This window comes from Dromiciops gliroides, chromosome 2 (genome assembly GCF_019393635.1).
Source record: "Dromiciops gliroides isolate mDroGli1 chromosome 2, mDroGli1.pri, whole genome shotgun sequence".
In the NCBI taxonomy this organism is placed as follows: domain Eukaryota; kingdom Metazoa; phylum Chordata; class Mammalia; order Microbiotheria; family Microbiotheriidae; genus Dromiciops; species Dromiciops gliroides.
The window spans coordinates 683,819,689-683,843,200 of record NC_057862.1 but is presented as its reverse complement, the minus strand read 5'-3'; the positions used below and the strand labels follow the sequence as shown (position 1 = coordinate 683,843,200).

Genomic DNA, 23,512 nt, shown 5'->3' with positions numbered 1-23,512 from the left:
CATGGAAGTTACTAGAAAAGACGTTTCCAATCATGAGGATTTAGGTTTTCACAGGGCAGGCAAATCAGGGTTAATACGAGAAAAGTGATTTGGCAATAATAGCTCCAGAGTTTCAAAGACCTTTTGACAATCAGATAGCAACGTATAAACAAAGTGTCACTTTCAGAATAGAGTTCAGAGCTTTTAAAGAAGGGGAAGGGAGGGGGAGGGAGGGGGAGGGAGAGAGAGACAGAGAGAGAGACAGAGAGAGAGACAGAGAGAGAGGGAGAGAGAGAGAGAGAGAAAGAGAGAGAGAGAGAGAGAGAGAGAGAGAGAGAGAGAGAGAGAGAGAGAGAGAGAGAGAGAGAGAGAGAGAGAGAGAGAGAGAGAGAGAGAGAGAGAGAGAGAGAGAGAGAGAGAGAGAGAGAGACTGGAATAATGCCTTTGGGTCTGTTGAAGAGCTTGGAGCCAAATTATGTTTAATAAGTCCTAAAAAATCACAAAAAATAACTTTTATCTTCCTGAAAATCATTTGAATGCAATCAACTCTATTTATTCAATTACATTTGATTTTTATTTGGTCTTTAAAACCCAGCCTACAAAGATCCCCAAACAACAGAAGACCAGAAGTGAAGCTTTGGCTCCTAATACACCTCGTCTGTTTTCACAGGACATAATCCAATTTGTGCAGCTCAAGTCACCAGGACTAGCATTACCTGGAATAGCTTTTACGACATGACACACACAGTCCTATAAATCTGGATGGACCTGCAAAGATATTTCAGAGATATTCAAAGATTTTTTTTTGTAATTTTTTTTTTAAATCCCTAATTTAGACTGTTTATAAAAGAAGCCTTATCCCCACGTCCCGGAGTGTTTTTTTGTTTGTTTGGTTGGTTGGATTTTTTTGGTTTTTGGTTTTTGGTTTTTGGTTTTTGACCAAAGAGAAGCTTTTTTTCTTTCCTTTTCTTTCCTTTTCTTTTCTTTTTTCTTTTTCTTTTTTTCCCCCAATTCTCACCTCACGGTGAGCAGAAGGGGGAAACTCCCTGCGCAGAAAGCTCTGACTGGGAGAAATCTTCTACTTGACGCAGAGTAATACGGTAAAGGCAGGAGATTACGGTAATAGCTGAGGGTAGCGCCTGTTACATCAGCTGTAGCTGCAAAGTTCCTGCCTGCTTTGGGCTAGTATCTCCCTGCTGAGTCTCGCAGTATTACAGCGGTTGGGGAGTCCTTGCATGGGTCTCTTGCCTTTTTGCCTTTTCTCTCCTTCCTTCGTCTCTTCCTCTTCTCTTTCCAGGAGAGCTGATCACGAACCTGGAGCTCGCCGTAGTGGACGGCTGAGCCTTTGGTTTCTGGGGAGCCGGGACTATTGAGACGGACAGAAAGCAGGTTCCCTCCCTGGTCAGAGGTAGGAGGCGGAGGCTGCGGCGGCTGGACTGGTCCAGGATCGGCCCTCGCGGAGACGCTCCGGCTGGCTGCCTCCCACCCTGAGCGCCTGATGCTGCGCCCTGTTACCGCAGACTAGGTAAGCGGGAATGGATGGAGGCGGGGAATACTGGCGGAGGGGCTCCACGGCTCCGGGGACGCATGACACGGAGGATTTCACCGTCTCTGCGCCAGACGGACTCCCTGGGAAGAAGACAGCTAGCAGAGAGCTCTCTGCTAACATGAGGCAGGTGAAGAAAAACCTTGTTGGGATCTTAGGTGGAAAGAGGAAAGGATCCTGCGGATCTACTCCAATCCCCTTCTTTTACAGGGGAGGAAACTGAGGCCCAGAGAGATCAAGCCCTCTGTCCAAGGTCACAAATAGCAACAACTAGCAGAGAGGAGATTCGAATCCAGATCCACTGATTCTAAATTAAGTGAGGACACAGCCGGTTCAGTCAAGAGTTTCTGTCCTGCTCGTTCTCCCTTTCTGCCTCTTTTTTCTGTCTGACCCTCCATTTCTGTGGCTCTGTCTGCCTGTTTGGCTCTCTGTATCTCTATGCATCTGCCCATATTTCTGTGTTTATCTCTGACCGTGTCTCTATCTCTGTCTCTCTCTGTCCCTGTGTCTCGGTGTTTCCGTCGTTGTCTCTGTCTCTGTCTCTCTGTCTCTGTCTCTATCTCTGTCCCCCTACAATCCTCTATTTTCCCCCACAACACACACTTTCCCTGAAGTTATTTCCTAGTTTACAAGTGCTTTAAAAATAAAAAATAGACATCTTTTCGGTGTTACACAAAATGGGTGGAAAAAAGAAAGATTTGGTAAAAAAAAATGACCGAGGAGTACATGGGATCGTAGGGTCGTAGTTCTAAAGCTGGAAGGAACCTTAGAAATCAACCAGCTCAAACATCCCCTTTCACAGATAAGAAAACTGAGACCCAGAGAGTTAAAGCGTTTTGCCCAAGGTCACATAGATAGGAAACGGCAGAACTGGGATTGTAAACCGCGTTCTTCTAACTCCCACTCCATCACTCTTTACTGCATCCCAACCCGATGGTCTGCAGCCCGAAATCGGGACTTCAATCCCGCAGTCGCAACCTGGACCCGAAGCGAGCCTCTAGACACTCACTGAGGTGCTTCTTCCCTTGCAAGGTTCAAAGCCCTGAGCTGTTATTTCTCAGCTCCTGGGCTTGTCCCTCTGCCCCACTCCCCAGGCCAGGGAACAGTGGACGGAGCCCTTCCATTCCGCTCCCCTCCGCACCCTGGTTTAGGATTTTTCTTCCCACCTAGCCAGCCACTTCCCCCGTCGCAAGCATTCAGCCACTGTGATGGAGAGAAAGAGTCCGTTCTGAGGCTTGGAGGGGTCCCTGTCACCTGCAGGATCAGAAACCAATGTGGCCATCTGAATTATCTAGTGACACGTTGAGCTAGGCGCTGGAAAAAGAATCCCGTGTATCTGGAAAGAGCGAGGTCCTGTACCCCCTTGCTACGCTTATCCCCACCCCTGTATTTGCCCCGGGCCCGGGAAGCCTTCGAGTAGGTTTGCAGCTCCTCAGCTTGCCGCTCGGGTTCAGTCTCCCTGCTGATTCCCGGGGTCTGGGTCCTCTGTAGAAATGGGCTGCGTACGACTGGGTAGTTCGGCCTCCTCCGAGTCTCCCTCCGAGGCCAGACCCTCTTTTCATCCTAGCGGGTCACGTCAACCCCCAGTTCTCCCTAAGTAGCTGAATGTTGGGGCACCTGTTGGCAGAATCCAGCGTTAGCTAGTGTGTGAGCTGCGTGAAGAGGTCAGAGGTGTGCTGGGCTTGGAGAGAGGGGACCCAGGGCTGCATCCTCGCTTGTTCTCTTTGACCTTGAACTCCTCCCGCCTCCGTTTCCCTTCTCCAGACCTCAGTTTCCCTCTCTGTAAAATAAGGGGGCAGCATCCCTACAACGTCTCTTGCAGAGACCGAATTTTGCCCGCTTCACAAACAGCGACTTCCTAGGGGCTGTCGGGATTGCCTTTCCCTCTCTGTCAGGGCCAAGTTCAAGAACATTATGGGGTCCGCTGACGACTCAGAGATAATCTGGACTTCCCGATGGAGCCAGTAGAATATCAGGCAGTGAGCATGTCCGCCGGTGTTTCAGATCCAGAGAATACGAAGGGGGACAATCCCCGCGTTTAGCTTCCTCTGTCTAGACGCATGGGCGGGGGGAAGAAACAGGAGTGGTGGGACTGAGGGAAACCTGCCCGGAACGCCGACAGGGAGGCCTCCAGAGCCTACACCCATTCACTCTTACACTCCCCTTTTCTCTGGTCTTTTCCAGAAGGTTTCGGGGAACAGAGCCGAGCCGCGTCCAGCCCCAGAACCACCGCGGACTTCTCCAGAGTTTCCTCCCAGCTTGCTTGTTCATCCCTTGGATGGGGGACATGCTATGAAGCCAGTGTCCTAGGAGGGGCGGCAAGGGTCTGGAGGGGTTCCTCCCCCGCTTCCTTTTCCCTACAGATGAGTCCAGGAGTTCTGCGGTCTTGGGGAGGAGGAACTCGTGGCCAGAATCGAAGGGCTGTCCACGCCCCTTGACCCTGACCTGGAGCCCTTGAGACTGAGGCTTTGGGATCGTGAAAGGCCCAGTCATTCGCGAACGTGGAGGCGGGTTGTGGGTCGCGGTAGACTTCGTTTATTTGGGTTTTTAATCTTTTATTTTATGGGCTACTGAATCTTCACTTCACCAGGCGAGTTAGAAAGTGGAGAACACGAAAATCTCCTTTAATTTAACTCCCGCCTTCCCCCATCCTCATTCCCAAGTCCCTATTTCGAAATGCCTTCCCCACCCTAAAAACTTCCTTCAGAAGAGGCAGCTCTCAGACTCCGGTGGAGCTGTGGCTAAGGAGCAAGGGGCCCCTGCTTTCCTGGCTTCAGCGGGGTGGGGTCAGGAGTGGAGGGGGCCGGAGGCGGAGGGTCCTGCAGTTCTGACCATGCCTCCTCGAACTGCCTTCTGTTTACCTCTGCCTCATGTGGCTTCCCAAGATAAGTTTGGTTCGCTTCTGACCGCCCGTTTCGTCGGTTTTCTTAGCCAAGCCAAGCCCCTGAACTCCTAGGAGACTTAATCTTCTGCTCAGCTGATCACCTGACAGCCTCCCACTCCCCAGTGAACTCTTCTGTGACCCTTTAGAACGAGATCTCGGATTTTGCCTGGGCGGTGTCCGGGGGACCATGGTGTTTCTCCCAGAGAATGCCTCGGACAGCTCCAATTGCACCCATGCCCAGGAGCCCGTGAATATCTCCAAGGCCATTCTGCTGGGAGTGATCTTGGGAGGTCTCATCCTTTTTGGGGTGCTGGGAAACATCCTGGTGATTCTCTCAGTAGCCTGCCACCGGCACCTCCAGTCTGTCACCCATTACTACATCGTCAACTTGGCTGTAGCTGACCTACTTCTCACCTCCACAGTGCTGCCCTTCTCAGCCATCTTGGAGATCCTTGGCTACTGGGCCTTTGGCCGGATTTTCTGCAACATCTGGGCAGCTGTTGATGTCCTGTGCTGCACTGCCTCCATCATGGGCCTGTGCATCATCTCCATTGACAGGTACATTGGGGTCAGCTACCCACTGCGTTACCCCACTATTGTAACCCAGAAAAGAGGACTCTTAGCCTTGATGTGTGTCTGGGCACTCTCTTTGACCATCTCCATTGGACCTCTCTTTGGCTGGAAAGAGCAGCCCCCAGAGGATGAGACCATCTGCCAGATCACTGAAGAGCCGGGTTACGTGCTCTTCTCAGCCCTGGGATCCTTCTACATCCCCTTGACCATCATCCTGGTGATGTATTGTCGAGTGTACGTGGTGGCTAGGAGGGAAAGCAAGGGCCTCAAGCATGGCCTGAAGACAGACAAGTCAGACTCGGAGCAGGTGACGCTCCGAATCCATCGAAAAAATGCTCCCTCTGCCAGCAGCTCTGGAGCCAGCTCCAAGAACAAGACACATTTCTCCGTGAGGCTTTTAAAGTTTTCCAGGGAGAAGAAAGCGGCAAAAACCCTGGGCATTGTGGTGGGCTGCTTCATCCTCTGCTGGCTTCCTTTCTTCTTAGTGATGCCGATTGGTAAGTCTTTGCAAGGGATGGGTAAATCCCTCTAGTAAGTTGTGCTTCTTTCCTTGCTGGCCAGCTAGGAAGATCCCCCCTCCCCTTCCTCCTTATGTTGTCTGTTTCAAGTTATTTGTCCATGGCAGGTCCATCAACATCTGGGATACAGAATAAGCTGGGTAAATAAAGAAGTCCATTGAATATGAAGTCAAATGATTCCAGGGAAAGCAATATTAGATACTGAGCAAAGATCTTGGCTTTGAGGCTAGGGAGTTGAATCCTGGCTTTACTCCCATTTTACCTGTATTACCTTGGGCAAGTCACTCTTTCTCAGCCTCAGTACCCTCCTTTGTTTAATTTGGGGTTTAGACTCGATGATCCCAAACTTCCACCCAACTTGAAGCCTCTGAGCCTCTCATTCCAGCTCTGCTGGTTCACATGTGGAACATTCCTTGCTCCTCTCTGGGTTTCACTTTTCCTTATCTGTGAAGAAAGCAATTGGACTCCCTGGTCTTAAGATCCCTTCTTCTTCAAAGGTAGTCCTCTCATCCCATCTCTACTGCTTTTGTGACCTTGGGCAAGTAACATAAATCTCCCTGAGCCTTGGTTTTCTCATCTGTAAACCGAAGGTGTGAGATTAAATGATACCCAGGGGGTTTCTTCCAGCTATGACCAAAGACCCATATTTAAAGTATCCATGTTACCCAAACTCCCTGGATATGCCTCATGAAAGTGAGAGTTTCCCCTCCTCTTTGGAGTCCATTCTATTTTATACGGCAGAAACAAAGCCACTTCCAGAGTACAATAGAGCCTCTTCTCCCTAATGCAGATTAATCTGCCTCCTTAAAAAGAATGGCAAGATCTTTTATTAGCCTTAGTGGATATTTAACCTAAGCACTGCCAGGCCTTCTTTCAGCAGGCATTTGTGCTGAGGACAGTGAAAGGTCTCTTCACATACTGCAGTTAAATCGTATTAGTGTGTGTGTGTGTGTGTGTGTGTGTGTGTGTGTGTGTGTGTGTGTGTACGCGTGTTTTCATTCTGCATTGGGAGTAATCATCAAGCTTGCTCTGGACAATTGCCTGTTACTAGGAGGAGATTATATTAGCAAGTTTTCTGTTGAAAAAAATAATCTGATTATGCTTCATAACTATGCACTCATCTTCTGGATTCAAGATGAAAGGTAAGTACAGTGAACTGTTAACAGGAAAAATCACTGGAAGCCCAAGCCCATTTAAGCTTTAAAGAAAACACCATAAATATTTTCCCCAATGAGTAAATACTTCATTCTTCACTGTGACTATGTGTGTGTTTAAACAAGCATCACTAACATCCAGACTCTGACAGAATGGTTGATTTCTTTCTATCTGGGAGCTGCAGATGAAACAGGGCACAAAGTGCTCTATGGTTTACAAGTCTGATTTCTGCAGATGTTAAATTAACTCTTGTCAGAAGTAATCAGATCATTGCTAACATCAGCAAGCTGATCCATTTAGAGCAGTTCATGAATGCAAGGGGCGGGGAAGGAACCTTTCAACAAGATCCCAAAATGGTGGGTTGTTATTTTTAGTCTGTAAACCCAAATACTGAAGAGAGTCCTACCAGTTGTTGAGAGAGACTCAGACAAGCAACTTGGAAAGTGGTCGTGAGAAATGGTTCAAGTCCATGTCTCCAGTACTTTCAGGTCAAATTTCGGCTCCATACACTTCTTGGAGCTCTAGTTTTGATTTGTTTTTCTGTACAACACTTAGAACATTGCAGTGGCTTACAGTTGAGTGTAGTGCAGGGATAAGAATGTTGGAGAATGCCAGAGGATCCAAAGTGCAATCCCCAATCTCACTTAAAACCTTTATGACCTCTGTCAGCATATCATCTCTCTAGTATTTTATTTCTTCAAGTGTAAAATGGGGCAGGTGTCCTAGATCACCTCTAGTGTCCCCCTACCCCAACCTTGATGTTCTAGGTTCCATTTTAGGTTCTAAGTTCTCAAGCCATTTCTCCTTATGCATCTAAGGACTACATGCTATTGCTTTCAGCTTCATGTGTCCAGTCCTAAGGATTCTTATGTCTTTTGGAATAGTTTTGAGTTTATTGTCTGTTTCCTTTCTATATGTAATCCTGTGGTTGTATAATACCTTACCTTGGAAAACTTGAAAGAATTCCTCACTCCCTTGTCCTACCAACTGACCAGTGTGAGTTGACAGGCAGCACTCCTAGCAACCATTGAGAGAGTACTTGTTCTACAAATTTTGGTGTCTATTTCAACAGAAGAAAGGATGTCACAATCTACCCATCTTCTCAACCACACCTATTTTCACATGTAAAACAATAATTTAAAGTAAAAGGGAGATATAGAGAGTGAGTGATGAAGTGTTGACGACATGATAATTTTAATAGGCACATGAGCTAGGCAAGACCATGCTAGGGAGATAGTATAGTATAGAAGTAAGAACACCAGATTTGGAGGCAAGAGATTAGGTGTCCAATCACAGTACGACATAACATTGGACACTTCTTGAGATACCAGCATCCTCTTATCTATGATGAGGGGGTTGGACCATAAGACCTCTAAAGTAACTTCCAGCTTTAAATTTATGATACAAAATACACCCTGAATTACGAGTGAAGAGGAGGAGGAAGAAGAGAGGGAGATGGAGAGGGAAAGGGAGAGGGGCAGGGAGAAGGAAAGGGAGAAGGAGAGGAAGAGGGAGAGGAGAAGGAATCTCTGGACTTGGAGTCAGAAGACATGGGTTCCAATCTCAGTTCTGTCACTTAAAACCTTTGTGAACCCAGGCTAATACCTTTACCCCTCTCAGCCTCGGTTTCATCACTGGTCAAAGGGAGTGGGGTGGATTAATTGCTCTATAAATCATTTTTTGATCTTAAACCTATGATGCCATGATGAATTAACATGAAAGAGAGAGGAGTCCAGGGACCACCTGAATGGCCATACATATTTTAGGTTCTATTAGGAGAGAGATTTGGGGGCAGAAGAGATTAAGAAATCTGACTGTGATGTTGGCATTAGAATCCAGGCCCAAGGAGAGAGGGAAATGTGCACAACACATGAATTGAGCACCTGGCAGAGTCACTGCTTGCCCTTCAAGGCAGCTAAGTGTCACTAAGGAAAACAACAACAGTGACATTTAGCCTTTATTATAGAACTTTAAGGTTAGCAAAGCACTTTTAAAATATTACCTCATTTTATCTTCACAACAATCGTGGGAGAGAGGTGCTAACATTATCCCCATTTTATGGATAAGAAACTAAAAAGCAGAGAAGTTGATTTGTCCAGTGTCAAAGTGAAGCTGGATTTGAACTCATCTCTTCCTGAGAAGCTAGGTGGTGCAGTGAATGAAGCACTTGGAATCAGGAAAACTCAGCTCCGTGAAAATCTGACCTCTGATACTTACTAGCTGTGTGACCCTGGGCAAGTCACTTTATCCTGTTTGCCTCAGTTTCCTCATGTATAAAATGAACTGGAAAAGGAAATGGAAAACCACATTAGTATCTTTGCCAAGAAAATCCCAAGTGAGTCAACCATTAGTGAAAAACAACTGGACAACAACTTCCTGACTCCAGGACCAGCTAACTCTCCACTATGCAAGCTGGCTGCCTCTACTAGATCACTGAACCTGGATTCAGGAAGACCTGATTTGAGTTCTGCCTCAAACATTTACTCTCTGAAAGATCCTGGGCAAGTTACTTGAGTCAAGTCACTGGACATTCCTGACTCAGTTTCCTTATCTGTAAATAGGGATGATAGCACAGCAGCCATTCACTACAGTCATCAGTCATGAGATGCCATTTTTCAACCCATCTACAGGACTGCCCTTACAAGTAGCAGAAGAAGTGACTGCCATATTGTCAAAATTCAATATACTACTTGTGTGACCCTGTGCAAGTCACTTAACCCTCATTGCCCAGACCAAAAATAAAAAAAAATTCAACATGCCAGGAAGTTCAGAATAAAATCTCCCCCAAATAGAAAAGTCAGGTTATAAAGAATATCAGCCTTCAAGTCAGAAGACCAAAGTTCAAATCGGGCCTCTATTACTTGCTGTCAGCCTTTGAGCAAATCACTTAATAGTTCTGGGCCTCTATTTCTCCACATGTAAAATTAGGGAATCAGACTAGAAGGCCTTGGAGGTCCCTTTCATCTGTTTCTGTGAGCTTCCTTGGGTTATACAGTTATACAATTCTTCTAAGCAGAAGTAAGCCTTGACCATTAGCAACAGAGGGGGCTAAGAGAAAGTAAGCTTCCCATTCTTTTCTGGGGGCCAATTTTGATATCAGGGAAAAAGGAAGGAGCAGAGAGAATTTGAGAATTTCTGTAAGTGGATGAGGATACCACGAAGCAACCTCCTGTACAGGGTCAGTAGGGGCTCCCCAAAAAGTACTTCTTTTCAAATTTGGGGCTGAGAGAGTGGCTGTCTATAGAAGTTTGCTAAATCAGATGGATGGATGGATGGATGGATGGATGGATGGATGGATGGATGGATAGATGGATGGATGGATGGATGGATAGACAGGATAGATGGAGGGAGGAAAGAAGGGAGGAATGGAGAGAGAAAGAGAGAGAGAGATCTGGCCTATATAAATACACATACATATATCTACATCTATATGATAGCTAGCATGTATATAGCATTTTAAAATTTACAAAGCACTTTAAAAAATATTGCCTCATTTTATCCTTACAACAACTCTGGAAGATAATACCCCATCTTACAGATGAAGAAACTGAGGCAGACAGAAGTTAAATGACTTGCCCAGGATAACATATAAGTTTCTGTGGCTGGTTTTGAACTCAGATCTCCTGACTCCAGGTCCTGCACTCTATCCACCTGTGCCACCATATACATACCTAGATATATTCTGAAACTAGAAGTTGTAGGCAGGAGGGGGTAGTTGGAAAATGCTAGGCAAATGTAAGATGACTTGAATATCAAAGATAATGGACCCTTACCTATCTCTAATTGAGGAGGCTGATGGAATAATTTATGTTCCATTCCTGGATGTAGTGAGAACCACCCTGGAGGTGTGACTCATATGGCCCCTTTGTAATAACCCAAGTGGAGAATGTCCCATCCTGGTAGAGCAGAAAAAAAGAAGTCATTCAAAGAGGAATATTCTGCATGTAGTGGTGTGAGGAAAGCACAGAGCTTGGAATCAATTAAGCAGGCAAGTGGGAAGCAACAAGCATTTATTAAACATGTAACATGTGCCAGGGACTGTGCTAAATACTAGAGAAACAAGAAAAATGAAAAATAGTCACAGCTCTCAAAGAATTGAAATTCTCATGGAGGAGACAACATGTAAATCACTCAGCTCAGGAAGGCGATCCTTGGAGGAAGTCAGGGAAGAAAGTAAGAGGCAGATGCAAGGATAGAGAGCATTCCAGGCATGGTTGGGGTTTGGGGGCCCGGAGAAGGTGTAGCCACTGGAAACAAACTGAAAGCAAGTAATGCAGGCCAGTGTAGGGGGATTGTAGTGTATGGGAAGGCAAATAAAAGATAAGCCAATTGGAAATGTAGGGAGGCATCAGGTTTTGGAGGGGTTGAAATATTGTATCAAGGATTTTATATTTGAGCTTGGGGGTAATAGGGAACCACTGAAGCTTATTGAGTAGTGGGGTAACAATCAGACCTGTGTTTTGGAGCATTACTTTGACAGCTGAAGTGGCAGAAAGATTGGAGAGAGGAGAGACTTGGGGCAAGGAAACCAATAGAAGAAGATCATTACAACAGTCCAGGGGAAAGAACAGAATGTGAATTTCATTTCTGTTATTTACTACCTGTGGGACTGTAGACAAGTCACTTAATGAATAAATCAACTATGTGACATGTGTAATGCTAGGCAGTGTGTATAATGACAAAAGTTCCTAACTTCTAGGAGCTTCCATTCTGTTAGGGGATAATATAGGTTATGTGAGTATGTGTGTGTACAAATGTGTATTTACATGTAAATATACATCTATATATGTGTGTGTATTTACTAAGTGTATACATATATGTATATATAGAGATCACATGAAACATAGCTACTGGTTGACTCCCATGCCTGGAATTGTCTTTCCCTCCTCATCTCCACCTCCTGGTTTCTCTGGCTTCCTTCAAGTCCCAACTAAAAACCCACCTTCTACAGGAAGGCTTTCCTAATCCCCCTTAATTCCCATGCCCTCCATCTATTAATTATTTCAAATTAATCCTGTATATAGCTTATTTTTACACTGTTGTAAATGTTCTCTTCCTCATTACATTGTGAGCTCTTTGGAGCAAGGGTCATCCTAAAGTCTGGGGACACAAAGAAAGGTAAAAGATGGTGTCTGGTACACAATAGGAACTTAAGAAATGTTTATTGATTGACTGACTGACTGACTGACTGTGGTAGGGAGGATGCTGGTAGCTAGAAGGATGAAGGAAGGCTTCCTGTAGAACCTGGTTCTTGACCTTCACCTTAAAGAAAGAGAAGGGATCCAAAAAGTCAAGAGAGAGTGTGTTCGGGGAAAGTGAGGATACCTGGTGCAAAGGTATGGAGAGAGGCAATCAGGTACCACATATGAGGAAGTTTTTGTTGTTCAATGATGTCTGACTCTTCATGAGTCCATTTGGGGTTTTCTTGGCAAAGATACTGGAGTGGTTTGCCATTTCCTTTACCAGTTCATTTTACAGATGAGAAAACTGAGGCAAACAGGGTCAAGTGGCTTGCTCAGGATCACACTTCTATTGAGTGTCTGAGGCCAGATTTGAACCTTGAAAGGTGTCTTCCTACTCCAGGCCCCAATTACTATCCACCTAGCTGCCCCCATGAAGAGCAGTAAGATCATTTTAGCTTCATTATGGTATTATGAAGGTGAATAATGTGCAATAAAATTGGAAACATTTGATGGAGCTGATTGCAAAGAGCTCTAGATGTTAAATCCTGGAAGGAATTGGAGGCCCTTGTATTTATTGTGTAGAGGAGAGATGTAGTCCAACCAGTGCTTTAGGAAATTACCTTGTTAGTGGAGCTGAGCTAACATTATGGTAAGGAGAGCTTTGAAGAAGGAGACCAATAAGGAGACCATTGAAATAGTCCAGGCCAGAGGTGATGAGGACACAAACTAAGATGGCGGCTGTGTGTGAGTGGAAAGAAAGGGATGGATTGAGAGATGATGCTGAAGTAGAATTGACAAGATTTATCAAATGATTGGATTAGGCAGAGAATGAGAGTGAGGAGTTAGGGGTGACACTGAGGTCAATTACCTGGATTGACTGAATGGAAGACGGTGTGCTAGACAGAAGTAGCAAAGTTTAAAAAGGGGTGAGGTTGGGAGCTAAGACAGTTGGGGGAGAAGAGAATGGAACCCAAACACTTGGGAGAATAAAGTATGGCACTATTACAGTGATTTGGATCAAAGCAGTCTGGACCTAATGGCAGTAGTGGTCATGGAGAAAGCTGAAGCCTCCTGTGTCCCATTTGGTAGAAAGCCTAAGCAGAACTTTTCTGTTCTTTCAAAGTCAGCATGAAGCAGGGGCTACTTGGAATCCAGGAAGCTAGAGTTTCAATCCCTACTTCAGACATTGCTTTACAGGGTGTGGTAAAAAGTCCGCCAGTTTTTGAAGGACCACCCTTTGGGGAGGAGACTGTGACGAACAGCTGTGCATGGGCTATGCTCTCCACCTCCCTCTGTTAGGCACTCCACTTCCGGGGTGCGAGCTTAAAAGGCAAGGAGAGAATGGAAGTGAGGTCTTTTCCACTCTCCTCATCCACTGACTGGCGCTGCACACACAGACGCTGACTGAGGTTCTACTTGGCCTGCTTCGCCATAAGAGCACGTGCTTGACGCGGCTCTCAGCTTCAGAGGTGGCCTTGGGTTTTTGGTGAACCCTATATGGGTTAAATCTCACAAGGGTCACCAGGAGCAACTCATAGAATCATAGATTGAGAACTGGAAAAGATCTTAGAGGCTGAGTTCAATCCCACCCCTCATTTAATAGATAAGGAAACTGAGGCACAAAGGGGTTAAATGACTCTCCAGGGTCTCACAGCTAGTGTGTGAAGCAGGCACTATGCCTACTTCCAAAATAATTACTTTGAAGGAGATAAATCTTTCACCCTCTCTAAGCTTCAGTTTCTACTGGAAAATGTTGATAATAGCACGTCTCTCCCCTCCAATCCCCGCCCCCCCCACCCCACCCAACAAGATTGCCTTTGCCCATAGAACATCTGGAGCTAACTTTTCCTTTGGAAGTGACATCAGAGCCAGAGTATAAACCACAACAGAAAATACCCATCTCAAACAATTTTATGCCACATTTTGTTTCTGTTTTGATCTTAAACAGTGTCTTCTAGCCTGACCACTCACTCCATGTCAGCCTGGACATCAACAGTTTGTGTATTTTTTTAAAAATGAAACAAAACCACAGACACACAAAACCAAACAAAACCAAAAAAATCCTACATCCATCTTCAGATAATAATAATGACTGATCCTGAACATATTGCAAAAAACAAACCCCAGTCTCTTAATTTTGAGAATTTAAAGGATTGTTACATGGAACATGCATCAGTCTCATTCTGTTTGACCTAAAAGGCAGAGCCATGAAGCAAAAATGAGAAATGTGGGAGAAAAGTAAATTTAGACTTAATGTGAGGAGGAGAAATGCTAGCAAATAAAGGCATCCATGAGGTGGAATGAGCTACAGAGGTTGGGGAGAGGGAGAAATGTTTCCCCTGACGGAAGGGGTGGAATTGTCTGAGATGCTGGTGGAGAGATTGATTTCAGGTATATTATACTAGATGCTATGCTAGGTCCCTTCCAATGCTGACATTTTTCCGTTTGAGAGACTATCAAGAAAGTGAGTTTTCTGCTCTTGGTTTTGTACTGGCTCTGACAGAAATTCCAAAAGAAGCACTTCATTCATTCATTCAATCACTAACGAGTGGAGATTATTTTATTTTGTTGTACTTCAATCCCTAGCGCCTAGCATAACATAGGGTGCTTCATTCATTCATTCAGTAAACATTTTTCAAGTGCTTATTAGTGTCAGGCACTATGTTAAGCAGGATGGATACAAAAAGATGCAAAAGACAGTCTCCACTCTCAAAGAGCTTACACCTACTGACCATTAGATTACAATCCCATAATGGCTGTCTTGAAATTTTGAAAGTCTGTCACATGGAAGAAAGATGAGATATGTTCTACTTGATTCCAGAGGGGAGAACCAGGAGCAGTCATCTGAAGTAGTAAAGAGGACAATTGAGGCTATTTCCGGAAAAATTTCCTAGAGTTGTTCCACAGTTTAATGGGTTGCCTGGAAGGTTTTGAGTTTTGTTACACTGGAGGTCTTCAGATGAGTTGCTGGACATCTTGTAAAGGCAATTTCTGGTCCATTCTGGGTTGGACAAAATGTCCCCTCAAAGTCTCTTCCAAGAACCTAAAATTCTGTGATTCTCTGACCGGCTGACCTTTCAGAAAGCAGAGCAGGGCTCTGATATTTCATTACTGTGATCTTATCAAAAGGGTGAGAGAAAAAGCTTTGGTCTGGATGATCCCAGGCAAAGCCAAGAAGGTTCACAGAAGGCCCCACTGGCTGTCACCCTCCTGGAATGCTAGTGGAGACTTAGCCCATGCCCAAAAAGGGCTGGAGAAGGAATCACACATGGCTGTTTTTTCATGTTCTGCCTGGATCGAGTTGATTGCCAGGACATTTGGTTTTGTTCAGAAACCTGCTAGTTTAGATGGAGGAACATCGAACCCTTATAAGGAGAATCATCCTTGAGACCTTTCCCCCTCCCACAAAACACAATCCCATTGTTTTTCACAGGCTTCCTTTGCCCTCCGGTAACACCTGACACTACATTGCCTAGGCAGTAGGCTGAAATGGCAAATGGAGAAAATTATTTGAAAGCTGATGATGTCCACTTGGGTGTTTCAGATGAGGAACAATCCCAGAGAGTGCTGGTCTCCCAGCACAGTTAAAATTTGAGTCTCAGGGCCACCCCGTGTGGGATTCCTTCTAGAAGGAATCAGCAAAACTAGCAGAAATGTTTCACTGGACACAAACCACTCACAAGAGAATTCAAAGGTGTGCCACGGGATCTGAAACTCTCTCCCTCAGCCTTAGTTCTCCCACCTCATGCTGCAAATAAAGACAAAGAGGAAACAGAGTTCTGCTATCCCAGAACTGACTTTGTCTCTTGGCAGCAGAAATTGAAGAAAAAATTATCTGTAAGCCTCTGAAGACCTAGTCTCTGGTCCTGGTGGTATGATGCCTACAGCCTGCCCTGCTGGGCAGCCCCTCCCCACACACACACACACTCACACACACACACACACACACACACACACACACACACACACACACGAAGAGAGGAATGAATTGTCCTGTCCCGACCTGAGTGACTTCCATGTTGCCGGATTCAAATGCCTCTGAAGTACCCTCCCCCATCTTCCCTGTGTAAATTTTACTAGAGCTCAGAATTGGCCCTCGGGAAAAATACAGAAGCAGCCTGGCTATCTTCCTGTAACCCCAACCTCCCATTTCTTTAATAATAATGACTGACATTTGTAGGATCACAGATCTATGGCTGGAAGGGACCTTAGAGGCAGTCTAGTCTAACCCTCTCATTTTACAGAGAAGGAAACTGAGGGCCAGGGAAGTTAAAAGATTTGCCCAAGGCTGAATAGATACTAAGTGACAGAGGTGGAATCTTAATCTAGTCCTCTGAGTTAATTTGTCTTTCTTCTCTGGCTTCAGTTTATTCATGTGGGCAACTGGTGATATAATAGAGCACTGGGCCTAGAGTCAGGAAGACCTGAGTTCAAATTCATTCTTACTAACTGTGTGACCTTGGGCTTAATTTAAGCTCTGCTTCAGTTTCCTCACCTGTAAATTAGGGATAAAAGCACCTGCCTCAAAGGGTTGTTGTGAAATAATATTAATTAAAAGTACTTATGGGGGCAGCTAAGTGGCACAGTATATAAAGCACCAGCCCTAGATTCAGGAGGACCTGAGTTGGAATCCAGCCTCAGACACTTGACACTTATTAGCTGTGTGACCTTGGGCAAGGCACTTAACCCTCATTTCCCTCCAAAAAAAAAAAAAAAAAAGAATTACCTAAAAGTACTTACTAGGTGCTATATAAATGCTTATTCCCTTCCCCTATAAAATGACCCCTCATTGTTGGAATGGATGACTCCTAAATCCCTTCCAGATATAAGTAATAATCTTTTAATGTGAGATTTGAACTGAGGTCTTACTAACTGCGAGTACAGAAATTTAAATACTAGGCCACGCAAATCATTTTTGTTCTATTCAAATCCTGACCATTCGCTGGCTCCCCAGGTCAGTGCTACATACATACATACACACATGTACATATACATACACATATATAGTTCATGTCTCTAGTTATTTTGTCTCCTTGAGTAGACTGTAAGCTTCTAGAAAGTAGGGACTCTTTTTGTCTTTCTTTGTTCTTAGTGCTGTGCCTGCCACATAGTTAGTGCTCAATATGAAAGGCTTGCTGATTTGGCTTGACTGTACAGTTGGTGGGAGGTCCTACTGGTAACTCCTCAGAAAAAAATAATAATAATTCATTTTACACGTCATTGACTCAAAGTGCAACCCATCCATGCCTGCCTACCTTGTGCTCCTCTCATCCATATATTCCCAGGTTTACAAAAGGGATTCAGTCCACTAAGCCTGCTGCAAGCCTTCCTCAATTTGTCATATAATTGATATTGTATAACTGTCCTATAACCAGGAAGACCTGTGTGCAAATTCTGAATCTCTAACATATTGGCTAAGTGCCACTGAGCAAATCTTTTGATGCTCTGGGCAGTTCTTTGAGAGTTTAAACTGCAGAGTCTATGCCAGCCTGAATGGGTAAATGGAGTTTCTTCACCTGGGAGTTCCTTATAGTTGTATCAAAATGGATCCCTGTTGGCTGCATATTGACTTACTAAACATCTCCTAATTACATTTTAATGTAGTTCTGGGCCCACTCAAGAGTTTTATGGCCTCGAGTTTAATACCTTTGCTTTACATTGATGAAATCACAGGTGCAATCTCTACCCCTAGCCTCATCAGGGAATGAGTGAAGTCTTCTGTGATCTTCCTGTAATTATTTTCCTCTCACCTTAGGAACATTAAACTTCCTTTTTATTTCATACAATTCCTTGATGACTTTCACCAATCTATAAAGAAATAATGAGAGAGAGAGATTTTACAAATGAGGAAACTGAGGGCAACAAAAGCCAACTGACTTTTTAACATCATAAATCTGTATCTAAAATGGACTCTAGAGGTATCCAGCCCAATTTCATTTTTTTTTTGGTGAGGTAATTGGGGTTAAGTGACTTGCCCAGGGTCACACAGCTAGTAAGTGTTAAATGTCTGAGGCTGGATTTGAACTCAGGTAGTCCTGATTCCAGGGCCAGTGCTCTATCCACTGTGCCACCTAGCTGCCCCCCCCCAATTTCATTTTGTAGAGGATGAAACTGAGGTCCCCAAAGTTGAAGTGACTTGAAATGATTTTTCCCAAGTCACACATAGAGTAAGTGTTGACATTCCAAGTCAGGTTCTCTGACTCTGTGTACAATGCTCTTCCTGCTATTATTACTGTTTGTACATAGAGATAGTGTGGCAGAGTAGCTGGAGAGCTTCCCTCAAGGCCAGGAAGACCTGAATTCCACTCTTGCCTTCAACACATACTGGCCATGTGACCCTTCACAAGTCACTTAACGTCTCAAACAACAAGGATTTATTAAGTGCTGACTGTATGCCAGGAACTGTGATAAGTTCCAGGAATACAAAGAAAGTCATAAATATGGTGCCTGCTTTCAAGAAAGTAACATTCTAATGATCCATACTATGTGCAAATAACTCTGTTTGTCCAAGCTATGGACTGTGCAAATGAAAGACCACTTCAGGTAGGGGATGGAGGGAGGAAAATAGACCAGAAAAGGCCTCTTGGAGAAGGTAGAGTTTGTAACAGATGCCCCTTTTCCCATTATTATTTGATATACTTCCAGAAATACTAGCGATAGCAATAAGACAAAAAAGAAATTAAAAACATAAATACAGGCAAAGAGTAGAGAGAACTATCTTTATTTGATGATTACATGATGGCTTAATTAGAAAATGCTGGAGAATCACCAAAGAAAAAATTGATACAATTAATACCTTCAGCCAAGTTGAAGGCTAAAAAATTTACCTACAAAACCAATATTACTTCTACATAATAAAAAAAGCCAAGAGGCAACAATAGAAAGGGAAATCCCATTAAAATAACAACAAAATGCATAACTATTTGGAAGTCTACCTACCAAAGCATAAAAAATACTTGTATAGATTCAACTACCAAAAGGCTGATGTTGTTGTTGGGTTGTTTCAGTCATATCTGATATGCAGTGATCCCCTTTTGGGGTTTTCTTGACAAAGATACTGGAGCAGTTTGCTATTTCCTTCTCCAGCTCATTTTCCAAATGAGAAAACTGAAGCAAATGAGGTTAAATGACTTGCCCAGGGTCACATAGCTAACAAGCATCTGAGGTCAAATTTGAACTCAGGTCTTCCTGACTACAGGCCAAAAGCTCTATCCACTGTGCCACCTAGCTACCAAAATATTTATAATAGCACTTTTATGATAGAAAACAGCTAGAAATAACAGATGTTCATTGATTGAGGAATAGCTGTGTAAATTGAATGTAATATTACTGTGCTATAAGAAGCAACAAACATTTTGAATACAGAAATCTGGAAAGACATGAATTGATACAAAGTATAGTAAGAGGCAGGAAAACAATTTATTTGATGACTACAACAATGGAATGGAAATAACAGCAACTACAAAGAGATTGAAACCAAATTTGGTCAAATTAGGAAAAACAAGTTTGAGGCCAATGAAGAGAAATGAAGAGACCCTTCCCTTTACTCCATTACAAAAAATGGAGGTGCATAGGAGTGAAATTTTCCATGTAATATCAGTTTCACTTATTTTTTTCTCTTATTTCTGTTTTTTTAAATCATGTTTACAAGGGATGAATGAGAGAGATGCAGCAGGAAACCTAGGCAATGCAGAAGCAAACTAAATCAATGAAAATCTATTTTTAAAAGAAAAGGACAGTTTTATTAGAATGATAAGAACAGAAAGCAGATTCTAGGGCTTTGAGAAAGGAGGGATGTGAGTGAAAAGGGGAAAAATGGATAGCAAATCAAGTGGGTAATAGGGTCAAATAATAAAACCAGTATGTTATATAAATAAATAAAAATGGCCAAATGATTAAAATAGTCTAAATAATTAAAATAAAATGAAAAATGAGTAAAAATTGAATAATAAATAAAATAATGTATAATAACTATTTCCCTTTCAGAGAATGAAAACTCTGATAGGTCAAGGATTATTTCACGTATTTCTTTGTATCCTCTAACACCTAACAGTGCCTGGAAATGTCAAGACTTAATATATTTCTGTCAAACTGAATTCAAGATAGCCAAGACCTATTCTTCAATCAGTCAATCAACAAACATTGTTTACAGCATCTATTGTGCTAGGTTCCAGGAACTTTTGAAATAAGCCTTTGAGATATAAATACTAGGGGCAGCCAGGTGCTGCAGTGGATAGAGCACCGGCCCTGGAGTCAGGAGTACCTGAGTTCAAATCCGGCCTCAGACACTTAACACTTACTAGTTGTGTGACCCTGGGCAAGTCACTTAACCCCAATTGCCTCACTAAAAAAAAAAAAGAGAGAAATAAATACTAAATTAATATATTCTCTAACCTCACGGAGTTTATGTTCTACTAGAAGAATGCAACATATTCATAGATAAGTAAGTACAGTCTATGTAAAAAAATGAGGCCATAATTTGAAGCTGAAAGTCCTACCAGTGGGAGGAGATCAGAAAAGGCCTCTTGAAGAAGGTGACAACCAGTTGGATTTTGCAAGGAACCAAGGATTCCTTGAGAGGAAAGAGATATTAGAAGTGCATTTTTGGTCTAGGAGATAGCCTATACGAAGAAATGAAGGCAAAAAATGGAACAGAATCCATGGAGAAGCCCAAGAAGGCAATTTAGCTGGAGCAGAGAGTATGAGGGGAAGTAATACCTACTCAGCCTGGAAAGAATGGCCAGGGCCAGATTGTGAAGGGCAAATAGAGGAACTGGTATTTTATCCTAAGGGTAGTGGGGATTTATAGCAGCTTCTTGATCAGGAGAGTAATAATAACCCATCTTTATGTTAAGGATTGGAAAGCACTGTGTATCTTCGAGTTCGTTTGATGTTCACAACAATTCTGTGAGGTAGATGTTCTTGTTAACTCTGTTTTCATAGAGGTCAAAATGGAAGCAAACATCAATTAAATGATTTGCCTGGGGTCATACAGGTAACAAGAGTCTAAGGCAAGATTTGAATTCAGGCTTTGCTAGCTTCAAGCCTGATACTCTATTTTCTGAGCTACCTATGTGCCTCAGTGATAAGGTTCATGTCTTAAGACTTTAATAAGGAAAGATCGTGGATATCAGTCACCAAGTATTTATTAAGGCCCTACTAGGAATTTACTAAGTGCTGGAAATATAAAGAAAGGCAAAAACAACAACAAAACTGAGTCCTTGGTCTTGAGGAACTCACTATTTAATGGAATAGACAACATATAAATAGTTGAACAAATTGTTGAATTTAGGAGAAACTGGAGTTGTAGAGGGAAGGCATTAGTATCAGGGAGCTTGAGGAAAGACTTCCTCTAGAATTTAGCTAGGATTGGAAGGAACCAATGAAACTGGGAGAGAGAGCTAAGGAGGGAAGAATTCTAGGCATGAGGGACAAGTCAGTGAAGATGCCGGCAGATGGAGGGTTTTGTTCCAGGAACATCAATGAGGCCCATGTTACTTCATCATAGCATTCCTAATGGGAAGTAAAGTATAAGCAGGCTGGAAGACTAGGGAAGGGTGAGGTTATGAAGGGCTTTGAACACCACACAGAGGATTTTACATTTGATCTTCAAAGTAATAGGGAGCCACTGAAGTTTATTGAATGCGGGGGTGGGGAATGATATGATCAGAACCTAAATTAGAAAAAGATCAATTTGACAGCCAAGTGGAGGATATATTAGAGTGGGAGAAAATTTGAGGCAGGCAGATGACATCCCCACATCAGGCAGTGTCAATAGAAGACTCATTTTCCTGATCTCAAATCTGGTTTCAGATACTTATCAGCTATGTGACCTGGACAAGTCACTTCACCCCATTTGCCTCAGTTTCCTTATCTGAAAAATGAGCTGGAGAAGGAAATGGCAAACCACTGCAGTATCTCTGCCAAGAAAACCCCAAATGGGGTCATGGAGAGTAGCAAATAATTGAAGAACAACAAAACTATACTAGATGCTGAGTATACAAAGACAAAATCAAAATGTCCTTGCTATCCTCAAAGAGTTAACAGTCTCCTTGTGGTAAGCAATATATATATATATATATATATATATATATATATATATATATATATATATGTGTGTGTGTGTGTGTGTGTGTGTGTGTGTGTGTGTGTGTGTGTGTATGTGTATGTGTATACATATGTATATGTATACACAGATATATATGTATATGTATATATATAAAACTAATATGAAATATATAACATTGATACAAAGTATGTGGGTGGGGCACAGTACCAACAATCAATGGGTTCAGGAAATGCCTCTTGCAGGAAGTGGCACTTGAGAGGAGTCGTGAAGGGGGATGGATGATCCAAGGGACAGAAGTGAAAAGAGATAGTGTTCAGGGCAGCTAGTTGGTACAGTGGATAGAGGACCATCCCTGGAGTCAGGAGGGCCTGAGTTCAAATCTGGCATGAGACACTGGGCTAGTCACTTAACCCTGATTGCCTCCAAAAACAGAAGGAGGAGGTTGAGGAGAAGGAGGAGAAGAAAAGAAAAAGGGAAGAAAAGAGATAGCATTCTAGGCCTGGGGGCATATCCTAACCAAAGATATGGAAGCAGGAGATGGGATCCAGTGGATGAGGAAGAAAAAGTAAGCATGTTTGGTTGGAATGCACAATGCATAAAGCAAAGGAATGATAAATTAGACCAGAAGAAATGCTATCAGGAAAAAGGTGGGAGGAATAATGTGGTGCAGTTAAAAGAACATTTGGTCAGTTTTCTTATCTGTAAAATAAGGTATTGGACCAGATGACCTCTTAGGTCTCTTCCAGCCAGGAGTGTTCTGGTAAATGTTTAACAACCAGCTCAGTGCAGGGGGAGGAAGGGAAAATGCATATACACAAGATACAATTTTAAGTTTAACCTGCATAATTCACATTTTCTCCATCACTTCCTTAAATCTAGACAACCACCAAAACCATCAATCAAGGCTACAGTTGTAGCATTGGCTGATTTCTGAGATATAAATTCAGATGCTGAATTTTTCATACTGGGCTCTCCTGAGCCAATCTGAGTTTTCTCCAGCCCCCAGCTCTAAGTCTAGAATCCTTTGCTTTGATGAGAAAGGGAGTTCTGTGTCACCATTCACTCACGGGAAATTTGTGGTAACACAGCCTCTACCCCTATTTTCTTGAACTCCCTCACATTCTGCCCTTGATATGCTAATCTAGGGCTCCAAATTCACTAGCCTATAGCACAGCACTGCCAGCTCCATTACTGCCAACAGAGTCACCCTGATGGAGCCTTTGCCTGCATAAGGAGCGTTGTTTCTTCTGTCCTCTGTGCCAGTGCTTCTATTTTGGCCACATAGAATCTCAATCTCATCATTACTAAGATGGAAAAAAAGATGACACAATGGCTGCCGTAGACCCAAAGTCAAGGACTAGATGCTCAGCAACTTTTTTTTTAAGTATCAAAGGCAAAACTTGACCTTTGAGCAATTTTTCAGCTTGTGATTGAACTTGTTTTCTACAAATATGGTTTGAATAAATCAATCCCCTTCCCTTCCTCTTTTTAAAAAAACTGCTATTTAGTGGTGAAGGTAATAATTTCAATCTGGTTTAAGACTTTCCTCCTGCCAAGTTCCACAGGGCCCAAAATGTTCAAGATAAAAAAAGAAACACCCCTGGA

The 23,512-nt window shown here is 43.3% G+C and overlaps 1 protein-coding gene across 2 annotated transcripts in view; it reads left to right on the top strand.

Moving 5' to 3' along the window:
- The first annotated feature begins 1,095 nt into the window (after positions 1-1,095).
- ADRA1A (adrenoceptor alpha 1A) overlaps positions 1,096-23,512 on the top strand; it is a 125,544-nt gene continuing 103,127 nt past the window's right edge. For both annotated transcript variants that reach the window (XM_043986812.1, XM_043986811.1), the window contains exons 1-2: positions 1,096-1,504; positions 3,710-5,479. In XM_043986812.1, coding sequence (XP_043842747.1) covers positions 4,597-5,479 — 883 coding nt within the window. In that variant the 5' untranslated portion in view covers positions 1,096-1,504; positions 3,710-4,596. The remainder of the gene's footprint in view (positions 1,505-3,709; positions 5,480-23,512) is intronic.